This window comes from Meles meles, chromosome 4, assembly GCF_922984935.1.
Source record: "Meles meles chromosome 4, mMelMel3.1 paternal haplotype, whole genome shotgun sequence".
NCBI classification, from domain to species: Eukaryota; Metazoa; Chordata; class Mammalia; order Carnivora; family Mustelidae; genus Meles; species Meles meles.
Window position 1 is genome coordinate 94,016,804 of NC_060069.1, and position 16,571 is coordinate 94,033,374.

Here is a 16,571-nt window from a genome sequence, read left to right on the forward strand (position 1 = left end):
ATCACTGATAAGCAGCCTATGTCAACAGCTAAAGAAAATGAGGGATAGGGGAAATGGAAGGAAGGATCAAGTATCTGCCATCCTCCCTTTAATTTTAAAATATTGTTATACCATAGATAACAGAGGGCAAGATACTAAAAAATCCCTATAGCCTTAATTTCTCCAGGGACTCCGTTGAGAAAGGGGTTTGGGGGGCACTTTGAGGAAAGTGGGACGTCCAGGACAGCCACTTCCGGGATTGGCAAGGGGTGGACTAGAGAGCATAGGGGCCGTAACCCCGGGGTGACATCAGTTGGTGCAGCCATTGTGGCTTCACTCTTCAGAGCTTGTGGTTTGTGGGGCAGACACTAATGGAGAGTATCTTTGACAGGCATCAGAGGGCAGGAATCAGTGGCTAGCTGCTTAACTTGAAAGTTACTGTGGTGGTGGCAGTGGTCGGATGGACAGGACTGTGGACCAAGTGCTGGTCTTCAGAGGCTGAGGAGTCATGCTCCAATGAGGTTTCTTAGGTTTGCTGAGAACCAGCTTGCTCTTCCTACCCTGAGAGGAGCTGGTGGTTCACTGGTGCTGGAAAGGAGTCGGCAACTGACTTTGCAGTTCTTAATGTTCTTTGTGGTTTCTTCTCTGTGGGTCCCCTTTTCTCATTACCAGCTCTGCTCTGTATTCTTTCTTCCTCCTAACTTCTGCTTAATTGTCACTTTCCTCACACTTTATGCTTCTCCATAATTTGGAAATACACACAACGTTCTAATACTTTGTGCCTTTTAGCTTCAGTTCCCCCTGTTGATGGTCTTTTTCTGAGATGGTCTTTTCTGGGAAATCTGAGACTCTGACTGGAGCACCTGGTCTTCTCAAGCGTTGTACAGATTTTAAGTTAGTCCTGCTCAGTCCCCATACCTGTGACACTGGCAGTGGAACTAGGGCATGAAACATGGATGCTGTAGACAACAAGGTCTGTGGACTCAAGCAGTTCCTTCAGAAAGAGATGCGGCCAGCAAGTACTGGGAATGCCATCTCTGGTCTTGTGAGTGACTGGGATCCCTGCACCTGCATCAACGTGAAGTTGATGTGGTCCTAAGCACATACGGGGGAAGGGAAGCGTCTCCTCTAACAGTAGATGCATAGTGTCCTAGGGTGACCATGAGAAGTAGTTGTGGTTTTTAGGACCTGTGATCTGGAAGCTTGAAGGTCCTCCCCTGGATAGCCACCACTGAAGCTGTTTGCCCAGCACAGAGCTGGTCATGTTATAACAACCACAGAATGAGTAGAGAGAACTTCTCAGAGTTGGTTACAGGTTAGGAGAATTTATTTACAATAGAAGGAAGGATTGATTCAGAAGGCACAGAAAGGGTTATGAAGAAAGTCAATAGTGGGAAGGATTTTAGTAAGAAATAGTAGTAATATAAAATTGTAGCAAATTCTTACTCTGTATCAGGCACTGTTCTAAATGTCATGTGTTATCTCATTTAATCCTCAGTAACTCCGTAAGGCAGAAGATGCTCTTATCATCCCGTTCCAAAGATGGGAAAACTGATGTAGAGCTGTTAAATCACTTGTTAAATCTCACACAGCTAGTGAGTGGCAGAGCTGGTTTCAGGGCCCAGATGTTCCGATTCCAGAGTCCAGGTTCTTAACCACTCTGCTGTACTGGTTCATGATATAGTGTAAAAAGTGACATTGGGAATACATAGTAGGTGCCAGAGGAGTTTGTGTTTAAGTTCACAGTTGACAAAAGGCAAGAGGCGTTAACCATCCTGCAAGGCCCCAGCATATTAGGCTAGGATCCCAGTGGTAACAAGGGTGTATGGTGGCAGGCAGTCTGTTCCTTGGGTAGGAAGGAGTCAGCTAGGTTAGTTTTGGCCTCCAAACAAAACTTCACTGAGTCCTGCTGTTCCTGTTTGGTGTTCCTGTTTGGTTGATGGTCTGGGAGGCTTACTCAATGGGATTGACAGTGACAGATTAGAAATGTGGCTGGAAGCTGTCTGTCCTGGCAAGGTGTGACCAGGCTCAAAGGACCTTGCCATGTTTTTCCTACCATATCATCCCAAAGACAGACTCACTTGAACTAACTAATACAGGGGAATTGTAACCGAAAAGGACTTTTTAGGTCTCTATGGAATTTATTACCCCTCAGATTGGCCTGCTACTAATTAATTATAAGTTATGTGCTTAGCTATATTTACAAAAGTGATTTCAGGCCAGTCATACCAGGACTGTGTGTGGTATATTAAAAGAAAATGTTTTTACACAGAAAATATATAGCACGCTACTAGGGACTCATGGAACTGGCTGAATCTGACCTGTCTTTGTTTTACGGTATTATACCACCTGATAGAAGCCAGCGTGACTGTATAAATAAGCTTTTACTGAGTGAATCACCAAAACACATTAATAAATTTGAAAAATAATCAGGATAAAATCACAACAGGAGGAAAATCACAGCTATAGGAAGGATAAGATGTAATATGGAATTTCTTCAATTAAGTAATGAGGAAGAGTATTGTTTGTTGATTAATTGAACAAATGTGTGAGGATGCCCTGTGGGGGCCAGATGCAGTACAAGGCTCTGGAGACATATAGGAATGAGTTTCTGCAGGGAAGACAGACTTTTAACAAATGTTCACACAGATATACATGATTGTAAATATATGATATAAGTGAAGCTCTAGGGTTCCATAAAAGCGGTGATGGAGGGTTTGCCTGAGTGGCTCAGTCAGTTTAGCATCTGCCTTTGGCTCAGGTTGTGTTCGAACCCTACACTGGGCTCCCTGCTAGCAGGGAGTCTGGGTCTCCCTCTCCCTCTGCTGCTCCCCCTGCCTGTACTCTCTCTCTCTGTGTCAAATAAATAAATAAAATATTGAAAACAAAAATAAAAACGATGATGGGGGCTTGGTCTTGTCTCTGGGATCAGAAGTTTTCCCAGAGGAATCTGAGCCCAGATCTGGAAGGGGAGTAGGATTAACCAGGAAAAGTGGTGATAGAAAGTTTTCCAGGTAATGAGATGATGTCTCAAGGCCCTGAAGCTAGAAGGCATTTTTCTGGGGACCATCATTTCCTGATAGCACTAATGCTTCCCTCTGTTGCGACTTCATATCTTACATTGAAACCATTCTTCTATGTCTTCCCTTGTGAGATTATAAGCTCTGGCAGGGATCTTTGCTCTTCATCTTTGTGTCCTGGAATTGTCTTGCATTTCTGGGGATACAAAGATGAAAACAAACTTCATCCAACAGATACAGAATTCCAGCTCAAGACTTCGGCTCTTTTAAAGATAGAAGTTAGGCCAAGTCATTTATCCTATGAGGCAATAAGACTATTAAGCTAAGAAATAGAAGAGTTTAGTTTGAATGTCTGACAGCATACTGGGTGTAAGTTACGACACTGAAAAACACATATTCTGCATCTTTTTTTTTTTTTTAAGATTTTATTTATTTATTTGAGAGAGAGAGAGTGAGAGAGAGCATGAGAGGATCAGAGGGAGAAGCAGACTACCCATGGAGCTGGGAGCCCGATGTGGGACTCGATCCTGGGACTCCGGGATCATGACCTGAGCTGAAGGCAGTCGCTCAACCAACTGAGCCACCCAGGAGCCCCATATTCTGCATCTTTTTTTTTTTTCTTCTTTTTCAAAGATTTTATTTACTTATTTGACAGATAGAGATCACAAGTAGGCAGAGAGGCAGGCAGAGAGAGAGGAAGGGAAGCAGGCTCCCTGCCAAGTAGAGAGCCCGATGTGGGACTCGATCCCAGGACCCTGAGATCATGACCCGAGCCGAAGGCAGAGACTTTAACCCACTGAGCCACCCAGGTGCCCCCCATATTCTGCATCTTAAGACTAATGCATATTTTTAAAAAAACACTCTACAAAAACGATTCTGGTGTAAAAACTTTACAGATGGAGGAAAGGGGAAATACTAGGATTGCTTTTCATTTCTTCTTGTAGAGCTGGATATTTAATAGTTTGTTACTCTGAAAAAAATGATTAATAATAATTTGTTACTCTGCCTCGGTCCCTTCTCTTTGTATGAGTTCAGACAAGGTTTAGCTAAGCCCGATACCTATGACTCAGCCTTGCTTAGGTCCTATTGAAGAATTATCGTAGTAGTTCACATACTATGGGGCTGTCATTTATTTCAAAACTACTTAACTCTGAGCATTCTTTTTTTCTACCATGGCAGTGTTTTTATTGCATAATATGTCTTCAAGACTATAGATATAATTTAGAACAATAATAAAAATTCTTCCCAGTGGAGATGCAACGTGGGGGTTTGGAGGGTAGGAATAGAATAAATGAAACAAGATGGGATTAGGAGGGAGACAAACCATAAGTGACTCTTAATCTCACAAAACAAACTGAGGGTTGCTGGGGGGAGGGGGAGTCGGAAGAGGGGGGTGGGGTTATGGACATTGGGGAGGGTATGTGCTATGGTGAGTGCTGTGAAGTGTGTAAACCTGGCAATTCACAGACCTGTACTCCTGGGGCTAATAATACATTATATGTTTATTAAAAAATTAAAAATTAAAAAAAATTCTTCCTATCTCTTTCTTTAGGCTCCACTAAATGATCCCTGTGCATGTGCCTCTTTTATGGGCTTGAAGCCTTCCACCAGTAAATACCATCTCGTACGAGCAATATTGGAGTCCATAGCTTTCAGGTACCAAAACCTGCCCTAAACTGTCTCTTCCCCGTAAAGTATTTCCATTTCCTTCTGTTAATTTCTGCTAAACTAAATTATGAAATTTCTTAATTTTAACTTTTTATACCTTTAAAGTCATGCTGTTTATGACATAATCTGCTCCTATTGCTTAATTGCTGTACATCTCTTTTTTTTTAGATGGAATAGTACCAGTACCACTTAGATTTGATATCTGAAAATAGAGGAATTTAAAAAATGCAGTTGGCCCTTGAACACCATGGGTTTGAACTGTGCAAATCCACTTAAACACGTGAATTTTTTTCAGTAAACACGGTACAGGACTATAAATGTATTTTCTCTTCCTTATGATTTTCTTAATAACGTTTTCATTTTTCTAGCTTATTTTATTGAAGAATACAGTATATAACACATATAACATACAAAATATGTATTAATTGACTGTTATCAGTAAGGCTTCCTGCCAAAAGTATGCTATTAGTAAAGTTTTAGGGGAGTCAGAATTTACACATGGATTTTTGATTTTGTGGGTTAATATCCCTAATCCCTGTGTTATTCAAGGGTCAGTTGTATCTAATTTCTTAAGCATAAAAGACTTAAAATTTGGGCTTTCAGAGATTTTTCTATCCTTATTGATAAAGGAGAATTCTAATTATTCTAATTAATAATGCTTCCATTATACTCAAAGATTGAATCACCAAAATTACCTTTTTTGTGTCTTTCGCTGTGGTCTTTTCATTATGGCACCGTTGTAGTTTATTAAAGTTAAGAATCTGGCTGTCATAAATATGGAACATTTGGAACATTTAAAATAAAAACGTCTGTGATTACAAAGTGATCATTTTTATAGTTGATGAATTCTATTAGATGTTATTTATGTCATGTCATCCTAATCACTATCTATTAAATGAATGCTTGCTTTAAATTTTTATTTGTAGGAAGGACAATAGATTGAATTTGTTTCTAAATGAAAAATATGCTCCCTTTTATCAAGGTGAAAGCACTAGGCCCCGAACCTCTTGATTGTTTGAGCATTTATCTACTTCCAGTTAGCAAAATATTTTTGAATATCTGAATATGTTGGTTTAATGTTTTCTTTTGCATATTTTATAAATGCCACATAAATAAAACCAAAGTTTTTATTTTTCTAGATTGGAAAAAAATAGGGGAACTTGCCATGAACTATGAACGTTCCCTAAATAGTTATCTTGATTTTTTTACTAGAAACAAACAGTTGTATGAGTTGATGCAGAAAGAGATCCATATCCCTGTGACAAAAGTCCGGTATGTAAACTTTGTTTTCAATAGATTTAATTAGAAATTGGAAGTGAGTAGTAGTTGCTATTAGTATTTTCATCATTATGATTATTCAGGATTTCAAAAAAAATTATGCCTAGTTCCTTTGCGACAAAATTCTTGGTCATAGGAATTTGGAAAGAAAAGAATTTGGATTTATAGAGAACATAACACAATATAGAATTTAGGAAGATCCTAATATACGTATGTATATTATAAACATATTTAAAATCTCCTTTTTGTGTGTGTGGCTATCCTTTTGGCATGTAAGCATCAAATTTTCTTTGCTAGTATGTCCAAATGAATTTTTATGTTGGCTTAGTTTACTTGGCCTAATTTGAACTAGTCTAGATAAACAGGGTGGGTGGGAAGATTGTTGTTAGGGATAAGGAAAAGTGTTTGAAGATTACCTAGTGAGGACCTTATCTTCAAGTCAATGTGGAATGATACATTTTTGGAATTAAAAGTTGAACTTAAAAAATCAAGAATCAAAAAAAAAATATATGTGGCCCTTTAAAAAAAAAAAAAAAGAATGTTTTTATGCTTCTCTTGGAATAATTTATCTCAAATATCTTGGTCCCCACAGGGCAGATGGAGGAGTTTGTAGGAACAATTTTGTTATGCAGATGACTTCAGACCTGATTAATGCGAATATAGAGAGACCCGTCAACATAGACATGTCCTGCCTTGGTGCAGCTTCTCTGGCCGGCCTTGCTGTTGGTATGTGTGGATTTTATAAAAGTGAGAGCTGTCTTGCAGGCTGTTTCTTGCCAATAGCATTTCTCTTCCCAAATCACAGAATTATAGAGAGGCTCTGCAAACCTTGGTGTTCATTAAGCTCCATACACATATGCACATAACTCACAGAATACTCCTTTGACCTCCTCTGTGGGTGGGTCTTCCCCTCCCTCCCTCCTTCCTTCACTCCTTCAGTCAGAATTATGAGGCAAGGAGAATTAATTTTCAACTGCTCTGTCTTCAGCAAAGGAAAGGTCTCGGGGTAAAATTCCTGAGCAGATAGGCTTTTCTTTGGCATTAGAAACCATTCCATTCTTTTGCTTATTGAAAATATGTTGAGTACCTGCTACATGACAGTCACTGCTGGGAATAGAGTTTAAAAGGCATAGTCCCTGCTATATGGGAGTCTCTAGTTACAGTCAGGCAAGTCAACCAGTTATTAGACTTGTGTGATAAACCCCGTGGACAGCCATAGCTTTAAGCAAGTGGTGCAGGCTTCCCAGAGGAGGTTCAGTTTTGGAGTCAGCAGACAGCCAGAAGAGGCGGTAAGGACCTACAAGAGGTGAGTTGTCCAGTAAAGAAAGCAGCCTGTGCAAATGTCCCAGACCATTACAGTAAGTGCTAATAGAGGAAAAGCAAGAGGAAAGGCTGGAGAGGAACAGAGGTCCAATTGTGGTAGACTCCTCATACAGGAGTTTGAACTTAATCGTGAAGGCACTGGAGAGCCACCAAAGAATTTTAAGCAGGGGAGGGACATGGATAGATCTATATTTGAACAGACCACTTTGGCAATTAGTGAGAGGATTATTTGGGAGGGTGAAGAATAGACTCAGGGAAGCCAATTAGAGGGTTCTCTAGGAAGCAGGATGCTGACTTGGGACACTGGAAATATTTAATACATTCCTGTGTGGAAGGGAAAGAGTGTTTGTACAAAACAGAATATTTTACAGTTAAGAGTTTTAGGCTAATATTTAACATATTAAAGTTACAAATCTAAAAAGTTTGAAATCTTGGTAAGTTCAACTTAAACTTTATTCTAGTAAAAATCTGTTAACTTTGAATAAAATTGAAACAAATCACTTTCATTTGCTCATTGATTAATGTGTGGTTAATTAAAGTTGAAGAAAATAACTTTCCCTTGAATAATATTTCCATTTACAAATTCAGTTAAATTCTTTTGTATATTTCAACTAACACAAACTTAATAGAATTGACTTTCTTTTTAATAATTTCATATGCCTAACTAAGCAAACGTAGAAGTATAACAAAGAAAATCTTCTCCTGTACTTAAATAAATCTTAAATCTTGCAAAATGAATAAGTTAAGCTTATATTTGTAGTAAATCAAATGCTCATAACCATTCTGATATTATTTATAAAGTAAATAAAATCTCTCTGTGCCTTTTCACCTTATAAGACTAAAAATATATCGGATTCTCTTGAACATTTTAATTATTTTAGATAACACAGATTATTCTTTTTTTTATGATTTTATTTATTTATTTGGTAGAGAGAACAAGACAGCTCAAGCAGGGGGAGCAGCAGAGGAGAAGCAGTCTCCTCATGGAGCAAGGATCCTAATGCTCGATCCCAGGACCCTGCCATCATGACCTGAGCCAAAGGCCAATGCTTAACTGACTGAGCCACCCAGGCGTCCCCACATACAGATTATTCTTAAACATAACATAGTGGCAGGACATCTGGGTGGATCCATCATTTAGGCATCTGCTTCCTGCTCAGGTCATGACCCTGGTTCTGGGATCGAGTCCCACGTTGGGCTCCTTGCTCGGCAAGGAGCCAGCTTCTCCGGCTGCTTATGTGCTCTCTCTCTGACAAATAAATAAACAGATAAACAAATAAATAAAATCAATCTTTTAAAAAAAATAACATAGTGGCTTGAGCTTTAGCTGTTTCATTGTATCTATACTATACTTAATTTCAAACCCTTTCAATACAAAGAGACTTCACTAACTACAGAGAGTCTTAGAGACTACAGAGAGTCTCTTCTGGTTGGATTGCTTCTCTTTCAGGAATCTGAGACTTGAAGGCTATGCACATCCTCTCTATTTTCAAAATTCACCCAGGAGATGAGTCTATTTGATACATATTTAATAAAAGTACTTTAAAAAATATGTCATGGGGCACCTGGGTTGCTCAGTTGATTAAGCATTTGACTCTTGCTGTCGGTTCACGTCATGATTTCAGGGATGTGAGATCGAGCCCTGTGTTGGGCTCCATGCTCAGTGCAGAGTGCTTGAGATTTTCTCTCTCCTTCTCCCTCTGCCTCTCCTCCAGATCACACGCTAAAGGAAAGAAGGAAGGAAGAGAGGAAGGAAGGAAGGAAATCTTAAAAAAAAATACATATGCCTTGGAGAGTAAATAATTAATTTTGGAAATAAGGAATTTAAAAATATGCTTGTTTTCATGACTAGATTTATCTAACTTTAGTATACTAATAAAAACTCTTCTTGGTCTTGTAATAACTTCTATAAATTAATATCTTTTTAAATATAGATAATTCTAAAAGGCTTATTTTGTCAGTTAGAAAGAATGTGTCCTGACAGAAAATATGAGAGGAAAGAATTTTGTGTCTGCTTTATTGGTAAGAGAAAATATACCTCAAGAAGACTTGTCAACTCTATTAGTACTTCAGACTAAGTGAAATACACCAGGTTAATTAATAAGACACCTCAGCCATTTCAGATTACTTACGGTCATAGATATAAAAGTGTGTTCTTGCTGCTTTTAATTATAAATCACATGATCCTCTTTATGAAGAACAATATATGCCAGGATAATATTATCAGGAAGTGGGATTTAAGTAGCTTGTATGAAATAAAATAGTTTGAAAAAGAAACTTATTACATTCAGTCCCAACTTTGAATTTATGCATATCCCAGATAGTTGCCTCTTACCTCAAGATATATGACAAAAATCCTAATTTATCTTTTTTAATTATGTAAAAGGAAAATATACAATTTCTTACTTGAAAACTTTTCTTCATAGCAAGTCATGAAATGAAATGATGATAGAGTGAGGTTGGTCTGGAAATGGTTTGGTGCCCTGCCACACAGAAATAAAGCCGATAGAAACAAAATGATTTTAAAATCCTGGTGTATTTATTCCCAGGGATAGTCAATCTAACAAAATTCAAAAGCAGCACAAATATTTTAAATTGTGTTTTAAAACAATAGTTGTTTACCTGTACACCAGTTTGTATAGGTTTGTGGATAAACTTTATGGACTCCTTATTTGCCTTAAAATTTGAGAGTGATTTTTTCTATCCATAGGGTTTTGGGCTGACAAGGAGGAACTAAAGAAACTGAGGCAAAGTGAAGTTGTTTTCAAGCCGCAGAAGAAATGGCAAGAATATGAAATGAGTATGGAAAACTGGGTCAAAGCAGTGAAGCGTTCCATGAATTGGTATAACAAGATGTAGCACTAAGTGGAATGACTGAAACCATATACGGCTGGTTGATAAGACACGCCGATGAGACACAGCTCAGGGATGATAACCAATACGACGATGACCGAGATTTCAGATGAGTTTTGCAACCTGCTTTTTTGAATACAAAACAAAACAAAAAAATCCCTCATTTTTAAATCTAAACCTTGATAAGACTGTAAGGCAACAGTACCTCAAAACTTTATATCTTCTGTTTTGTAGCAGATTCCAAATGCCGTTAGCCATTTCCAACCATATTTTGACAGCTGTGGATCCTCCTCCTTTTTATACTGGGTCAGCAAACATATGAACATAATTGTTTATTATCTGAGTTGATAGTTCTAGGTCAAGCACCATTCGTATTTTGTTCCAAAATTAAGTGACAAATGTTCCTTTAATTCTTCAAAGTTAAATGGGCTATATGAAGTTCCCATAGCTAGGAAGAAAGAATAACTGAGGAAATGGGAAGTTTTGAAACATTAATATTTTCTAATTAAAGTCATAATTGTTCAATACTGTATCCAAATAATGAGCTCAAAATGCCCCTCTCAGATAGTCTTGTTAGTCAGTTTTTTCCTTTATTGGGCTTAAAGACACTACCTTAATTTTTCCTTGTTCAACCAAAATCTAAGCATTCTTTTTGTATTGAAAAAAATAACTTTAGTGAATTATACTACAAAGGGTAATGATTCATAAGGGACAAGAATATATTTTCTTCCTCAAATAGGATTTCTTTCAGAAACTTCTGGTTAAAGTGTAACTCTTTTTTTTTTTTTTTTTTTTTTTTACAAAATGCAGATAGTGGATATAAATCTTGCTTTTTTCTCTTCCTATTCTTTATCTTTGTTGTTGAGATGCTTGCATAAATGTCTTTTGCTTTTCTTAAGTGCCTAAATGACAGAGCTTAATTTGAAGAAAGTGCCCTAATTCATTGGTGACATAAGAATTGCCTTCATTGGGGTATTTTACTTATCCAGGTATCTTTTATTTTTGTTCAGTCTACTCATCTCTGTGAGACAGGAGCATTGGGTACCTGACAGAGTTAATGAAGGTGTATTCATGCAAATGATTGCCTGACAGTTCCTGGGCCAGAGCTCCACAGAGAGGAGCAGGGATAGTTCCACATTCTCAAGCTTTCTTGATAGAAACAAATGTAAAAGAATCAAGTGTTAGTGAGTAGCTTCGGGCCTGGTGTAAAATTGTCCTGTGGCAGTAGACTACAGTCCAACTTGTTCTCAGGTTATTTGGCTCTCCCTCCACTGGGGCTAGGTTCCATTTTGATTTGTAGCAATAATGAATTTATTTCCCTCTTGGACAGGCTTTATCACATAAAGATCTACTGTTATAGAGCTGGTCGTTAAATACTAATGTAATTTAAAAAGTGACTATTACAGGGAATTTTGCTGTTGCCATCATATAGGTCCATTTCAGTGACAGACAGAATAGAACTAGAGGTCACACTGCATTCCTGCAAATTCGATTTCAGTGAACTTGTCTTCTTGTGTTAACATTTTTGATGGAATCATAATAGCCAATACAGAGTATCATTAACTCCATTAATTAAGATTTGGAAATATTTTTTGAAGTGGAAGTATTTTGTTTACTATAACAAGTCAGATTCCATTAATTAGATAATATTCTTCTTTTTATTCTTATCATTTTTCTTATGTCTCTTTTACAGAGCTTAGTGACCAATTATAGGCCCTTTTATCAAAATCAGATCACATACAAGCTGTTTCATTGTTTTACTACTTCTTACAAATTCTGCTTCTAGCGGGTATGATTTCATAGGAAAGAATTATCTCTTTGTGTTAGGATATACTGAACTGTAATATTATTAATACTTAAAATTTGTTAGCTCATTTCTTTTTCACATTCTTCTTTCTTATCAACCACAGAATAAAGGATTAATACCTTTTAGATAATGTGAAAAAGTAACTGTTAACATGTCTTATCAGAATCGAGCATCTCCTCAAAAATTAGTGGCTAATTTTTTCTTTTGTTAGTCTAGAATTAATCTTTTGTTTTTACTACTTCTGGCTGTTTTTAGTGACACAGTTTAGTAAATCTTTTGCCAGATTTGACCTAAATCAGAAACGTGCTCATATTAGCTTTTGTGGTTGTAGAAACAGTTGATATTCAAAAAATGTATCATTTCCATCTCCCAAGTTTATTTTCATTTATATGCTAATATTTGCAGTTTGAAAAAATTTGTGCTAAGATTTCTCAGCATGTTTTATTTTCCCATTATGGATCTATTAGATATTTTTAGGAGGTTTGTAGCTATCTTATCAAGGAGGAAAATGTTTATTAATTGCTTTCATATCTAGATTTACTGATTTTTAATTTTTTTTATATCCCATCATAATAGGGTTTCTCAATCTTAGCATTATTGACATTTGGGCAGGTAATTCTTTGTCTTGGGATGTTGTATTGTGCATTATAAGGTATTTGGCAGCTCTACCTGCTAGCTATGAGTAGCATCCCCCTAGTTGCTGTGGTCAAAAATGTCTCCTAGCACTGCTGAATGGCCCCCCAGGAGGCAGTATCACCCCCGATGGAGAACCACTAATATAGACTATTAGAAGAAAATTGAAGACTCAGCAAATGTAGTGTGTCTCTCATGCTCCTTTTCTCTCTGCCTCATTTTACTTTAGGAAATTGTTGTTAGCAAAAAGAGGTGGTTGTATCTTAAATAGGGTTTCTACTTTATCGGTTAGTGAGGCAAAAAAAAAAAAAGAAAAATCTTACGTTGTAATTGTCTTCTGCTATTTTTACCCACTCGCCCCCATCCCGATGCCTGCATCCTCTGTGGTTTTAATGAGTGGGTTTATGACTTCAGTATAGGATTAATACAGTCTGCAGAGCATCTTGATTTGATCTGCCTTTTTGCTTCCTTTTCACCTCTGAACAAAAGAGATGATCACTCTCTTATCTGCGTCTGTACAAGACTTCTGTCAAACTGGAAGTTCCCAAAAGCAGAAACCATGTCAGTTACCTGGGTGGCTCAGTCAGTTAAGTGACTGCCTTCAGCTCAGGTCATGATCCTGGAGTCCCAGGATCGAGTTCCACATGGGGCTCCCACCTCATCACGGGGTCAGCTTCTCCCTCTAACCCTCCCCCATCTCCTGTTCTCTCTCTCTCATTCTCTCTCAAATAAATAAAACCTAAAAAAAAAAAAAAAGCAGAAACCATGTCTACTTCCACAGAACCTGACTCTGTGCCTTCCTATTGATGGGGTGAATTTTTACTTTTTAAGTGCAACTTTTTTTGCATATATATTTTATCCTTGATTTAAATACATTTGTTGATAGGGAGCCGCTTATATTTGTTGCAAGTAAAATATGTTTTGTTGGATTAAGAAGGACAACAGCCGACCCTTGAACAACATGGGTATGAACTGTGCAGGTCCACTTACATGCAGATTTTTTCCATAAATACATGTACTATACTGTAAATGTATTTTCCTTATGATCTTAATAACATTTCCTTTTCTCTAGCTTAGTTTACTGTAAGAATACAGTGAATAATGCATATAACATACAAAACTGTGTGTTAATTGACTTTATATTCTCAGTAAGGATTCTGGTCAACAATAGGCCATCAGTAGTTAAGATTTGGGGGAGTCAAAAATTACATATAGATCTTGGACTGCGCAGGGGGTCGGCACTCCTAACCCCCATGTGCTTCAACTGTCAGCCTGTGAGAGCTAGAATGCTCCTATTGTTTATTTTAAAATTCTTCATATGTTTATATATTTGCGTATGTATTTGTGTAGAGATACACACCTATAAATATTCATAGTTACATCAACTTTCTAAGGCACAGTTGAAGCCTCTGCATTCACAGGTTTTGCATTTGAGTACAGACAGCTCAGAGATTGAATCTTAAGAACACCAAACCCTCTGATGTTAGAGGGAAATAACTTCAGAAGCATTCCCTTCTTCAGAGGTCTTATAATGAGGACCAATCTTTAATGAAAAATAATTTAACTCAAGAGTTTGGCAAGAATTTTATTATTCTCTGAAGAGAAGACCTTGGAGTTCTTCAACTTGAAGTGATTCTAGAGTCATCCAGACATAGCCTAGAAGGCTTGAATCTACCCCAAGGACTCTGAATCCTTTTGGGAAATCTAGATCATGTTTCTTGGTTAAAATTAAAATATACTTTGGACCTATGTGGTCCCAGAATCATCTTCTTGCCTCCCCAATGCCAGGTCATCTGGTTCAAACCAGTCAAAATGGTAACCCCAAGGAAGTCAAGTAGGTGCTCCTTATTTGTTTTTAAGTTTTGGAGCCTCGTAGTCATAAATATTTTGGTACCAGCACTGGTTCTAAGTTACTGGCTATATTGTCACCATATTCTCATGGGACCCTTGCCCTTAGGGTAATGCAGGAATGATCTTGGGAGTGGGAATGTTAGAGACAGGAACCTGAAGAATCAGATATTCCTGAAATTCTCTGTATGCTATTTCTACTGCCTTTCCCCCCTTTATTATAAATTTGGTTTATTAAAATGGATATGTCTGTATAAATATCTATACGATTTAGGAAATAAATAATGTAAGGTTTCCATTTAAATGAGCCATATATTTACAAGAAACTTTCAAACTGTTCCAGAGTAGCTGTACCATTTTACATTCCAACCAGCAATGTGTGAGTGATCCAGTTTCTCCATATCCTCATCAGCATTTGATGTCACAATTTTTTATTTAGCTACTGTGATAGGTGTGAGGTTTTCTCCTTGTGGTTTTAATTTGCACTTCTCTAATTAATATTGATGTTTAACATCTTTCCATATGCTTTTTTGCCATCTGTTTATCCTCTTCAGTGAAATGTCTATTCATGTCTTTTGTCCATTTACTAACTGGGGTGTTGCTAAATGAGCCATATCTTTACATAAATATCTTTAAATTTTTTTTAAATTAGTATGGTGACTTAAGAAATCATCAAGTAGCATTTCTAAATCCTAGGCAGAGTGTGCACAGCACTTGAATGTGATTTTATAATGTACTGAACAGAAGATTCTCACATTCCTTCTGACTCATTATGTAGTATAGTACTAATAATGTATAACAGCAAAAAAGTTTCAGATACTTTGACCTAGAATGTTAAGTAGGGTGTACAAATACATATTTTGTCCATAGCTGTCATAATGTTTGTAATTTCTTTTATTTAAAATAAGCTGACTTGTGTTTCAGAATGATTTTGTAGGGAATTAATTTGAAAATTTCCTGTTTGTGCAAGACAATATATTTTCTAGTTAGTATGCATCAGCAAATTTCATAATCTTATTTCTCTGATGTTCTTTACAAATTTCATAGCTTTATTAAATCATCATTTAGAACCTCATAAACCAATGCTGAGATCTGCAAATACAATCTGGGATGCATAGCAATAGAAATGTGTATGTGAATTTTTCCCTTATCTTTTTTCTACTTTACTTTTGGATTTGTTTTTGAATTTTACCTGGAAATTCTTATTTAATACTATTTCCTGTTTTGGTTTCTGCACATATGAAGGTTACAGAGAAATTGGGGCACCTGCCTGGCCCAGTTGGTAGAGCATGCAACTCTTGATCTCAGAGTTGTGAGTTTGAGCCCCACACTGGGTATAGACGTTACTTAAAAATAAAATCTTAAAAAAAAAAAAAAAAAGAAGGACACAGAAATAAACATAAGTTAACTACAAGATAAAGTTGAGCTTAATATGATTAGAGAAGAAAAGTTTTATGTAACCCTGCCTCTTTAGATCCTGTTAGGGTTATCATTCGTATTGTACATTCTTGTACAAGGGAAATTACTAGAGAAGAGGGTTAATTCTTTGTGGTGGGAAACATGATGTAATTTGTTGTGAAAGTGTACTGTATTTTTAAATACCTAGAAAGATTTTAAAGAGGGTAAATAATTTCAAATACTAACATGATAGAATTAACCTAGCAGTTGTTAGAAATCCCTTCTGAAAATTATCTAAAGTTATTTGGGAAACTACAATGAAACAGTAAATGATTTTTTTCTGTAAATATTATGTTTTAAGGCCATTTTTATTTAGTGTTTCTCTGTTCATTGCTTTGGGTTTATACACATGCACAGCAACATCTGGATGGTGAAGGATTCAGTCAGTCCGGATTCCATTCCCTGACTGTAGTGAGGCCCATAGTATCATTCCAAAGTAGGAAATTTGAAGAATGATAAACATTCACTTATTAGAAGGAAGAGAGGGGTTTTCTCTTAATTTTATTTTAGGTCAAAGTAGTATGAGTCTAGGGAGGTTAAGGACGGGGCATTATGGAGAAATGTGGAGCTGGCTTTTCTAAAATTTAGAAAATTTAGGAATATTTTTAAAGAATCTTGCAATTGTAGGAAAAAATGGGGATGGTAGGGAGTAATAATGGATTTTTTTTTTTTTTTTGCTACTTAGAAAAAGAAACAACCCATGA

The 16,571-nt window shown here is 36.8% G+C and overlaps 1 protein-coding gene across 6 annotated transcripts in view; it reads left to right on the forward strand.

Moving 5' to 3' along the window:
* The window catches only part of GK5 (glycerol kinase 5), a 103,969-nt gene extending 88,180 nt beyond the window's left edge, over positions 1-15,789 (forward strand). For all 6 annotated transcript variants that reach the window (XM_046002952.1, XM_046002951.1, XM_046002956.1 and 3 more), the window contains 4 exons: positions 4,552-4,655; positions 5,880-5,939; positions 6,538-6,671; positions 9,979-15,789. In XM_046002952.1, the coding sequence (XP_045858908.1) occupies positions 4,552-4,655; positions 5,880-5,939; positions 6,538-6,671; positions 9,979-10,127 (447 nt within the window). In that variant the 3' untranslated portion in view covers positions 10,128-15,789. The remainder of the gene's footprint in view (positions 1-4,551; positions 4,656-5,879; positions 5,940-6,537; positions 6,672-9,978) is intronic.
* The last annotated feature ends 782 nt before the right edge of the window (positions 15,790-16,571 follow it).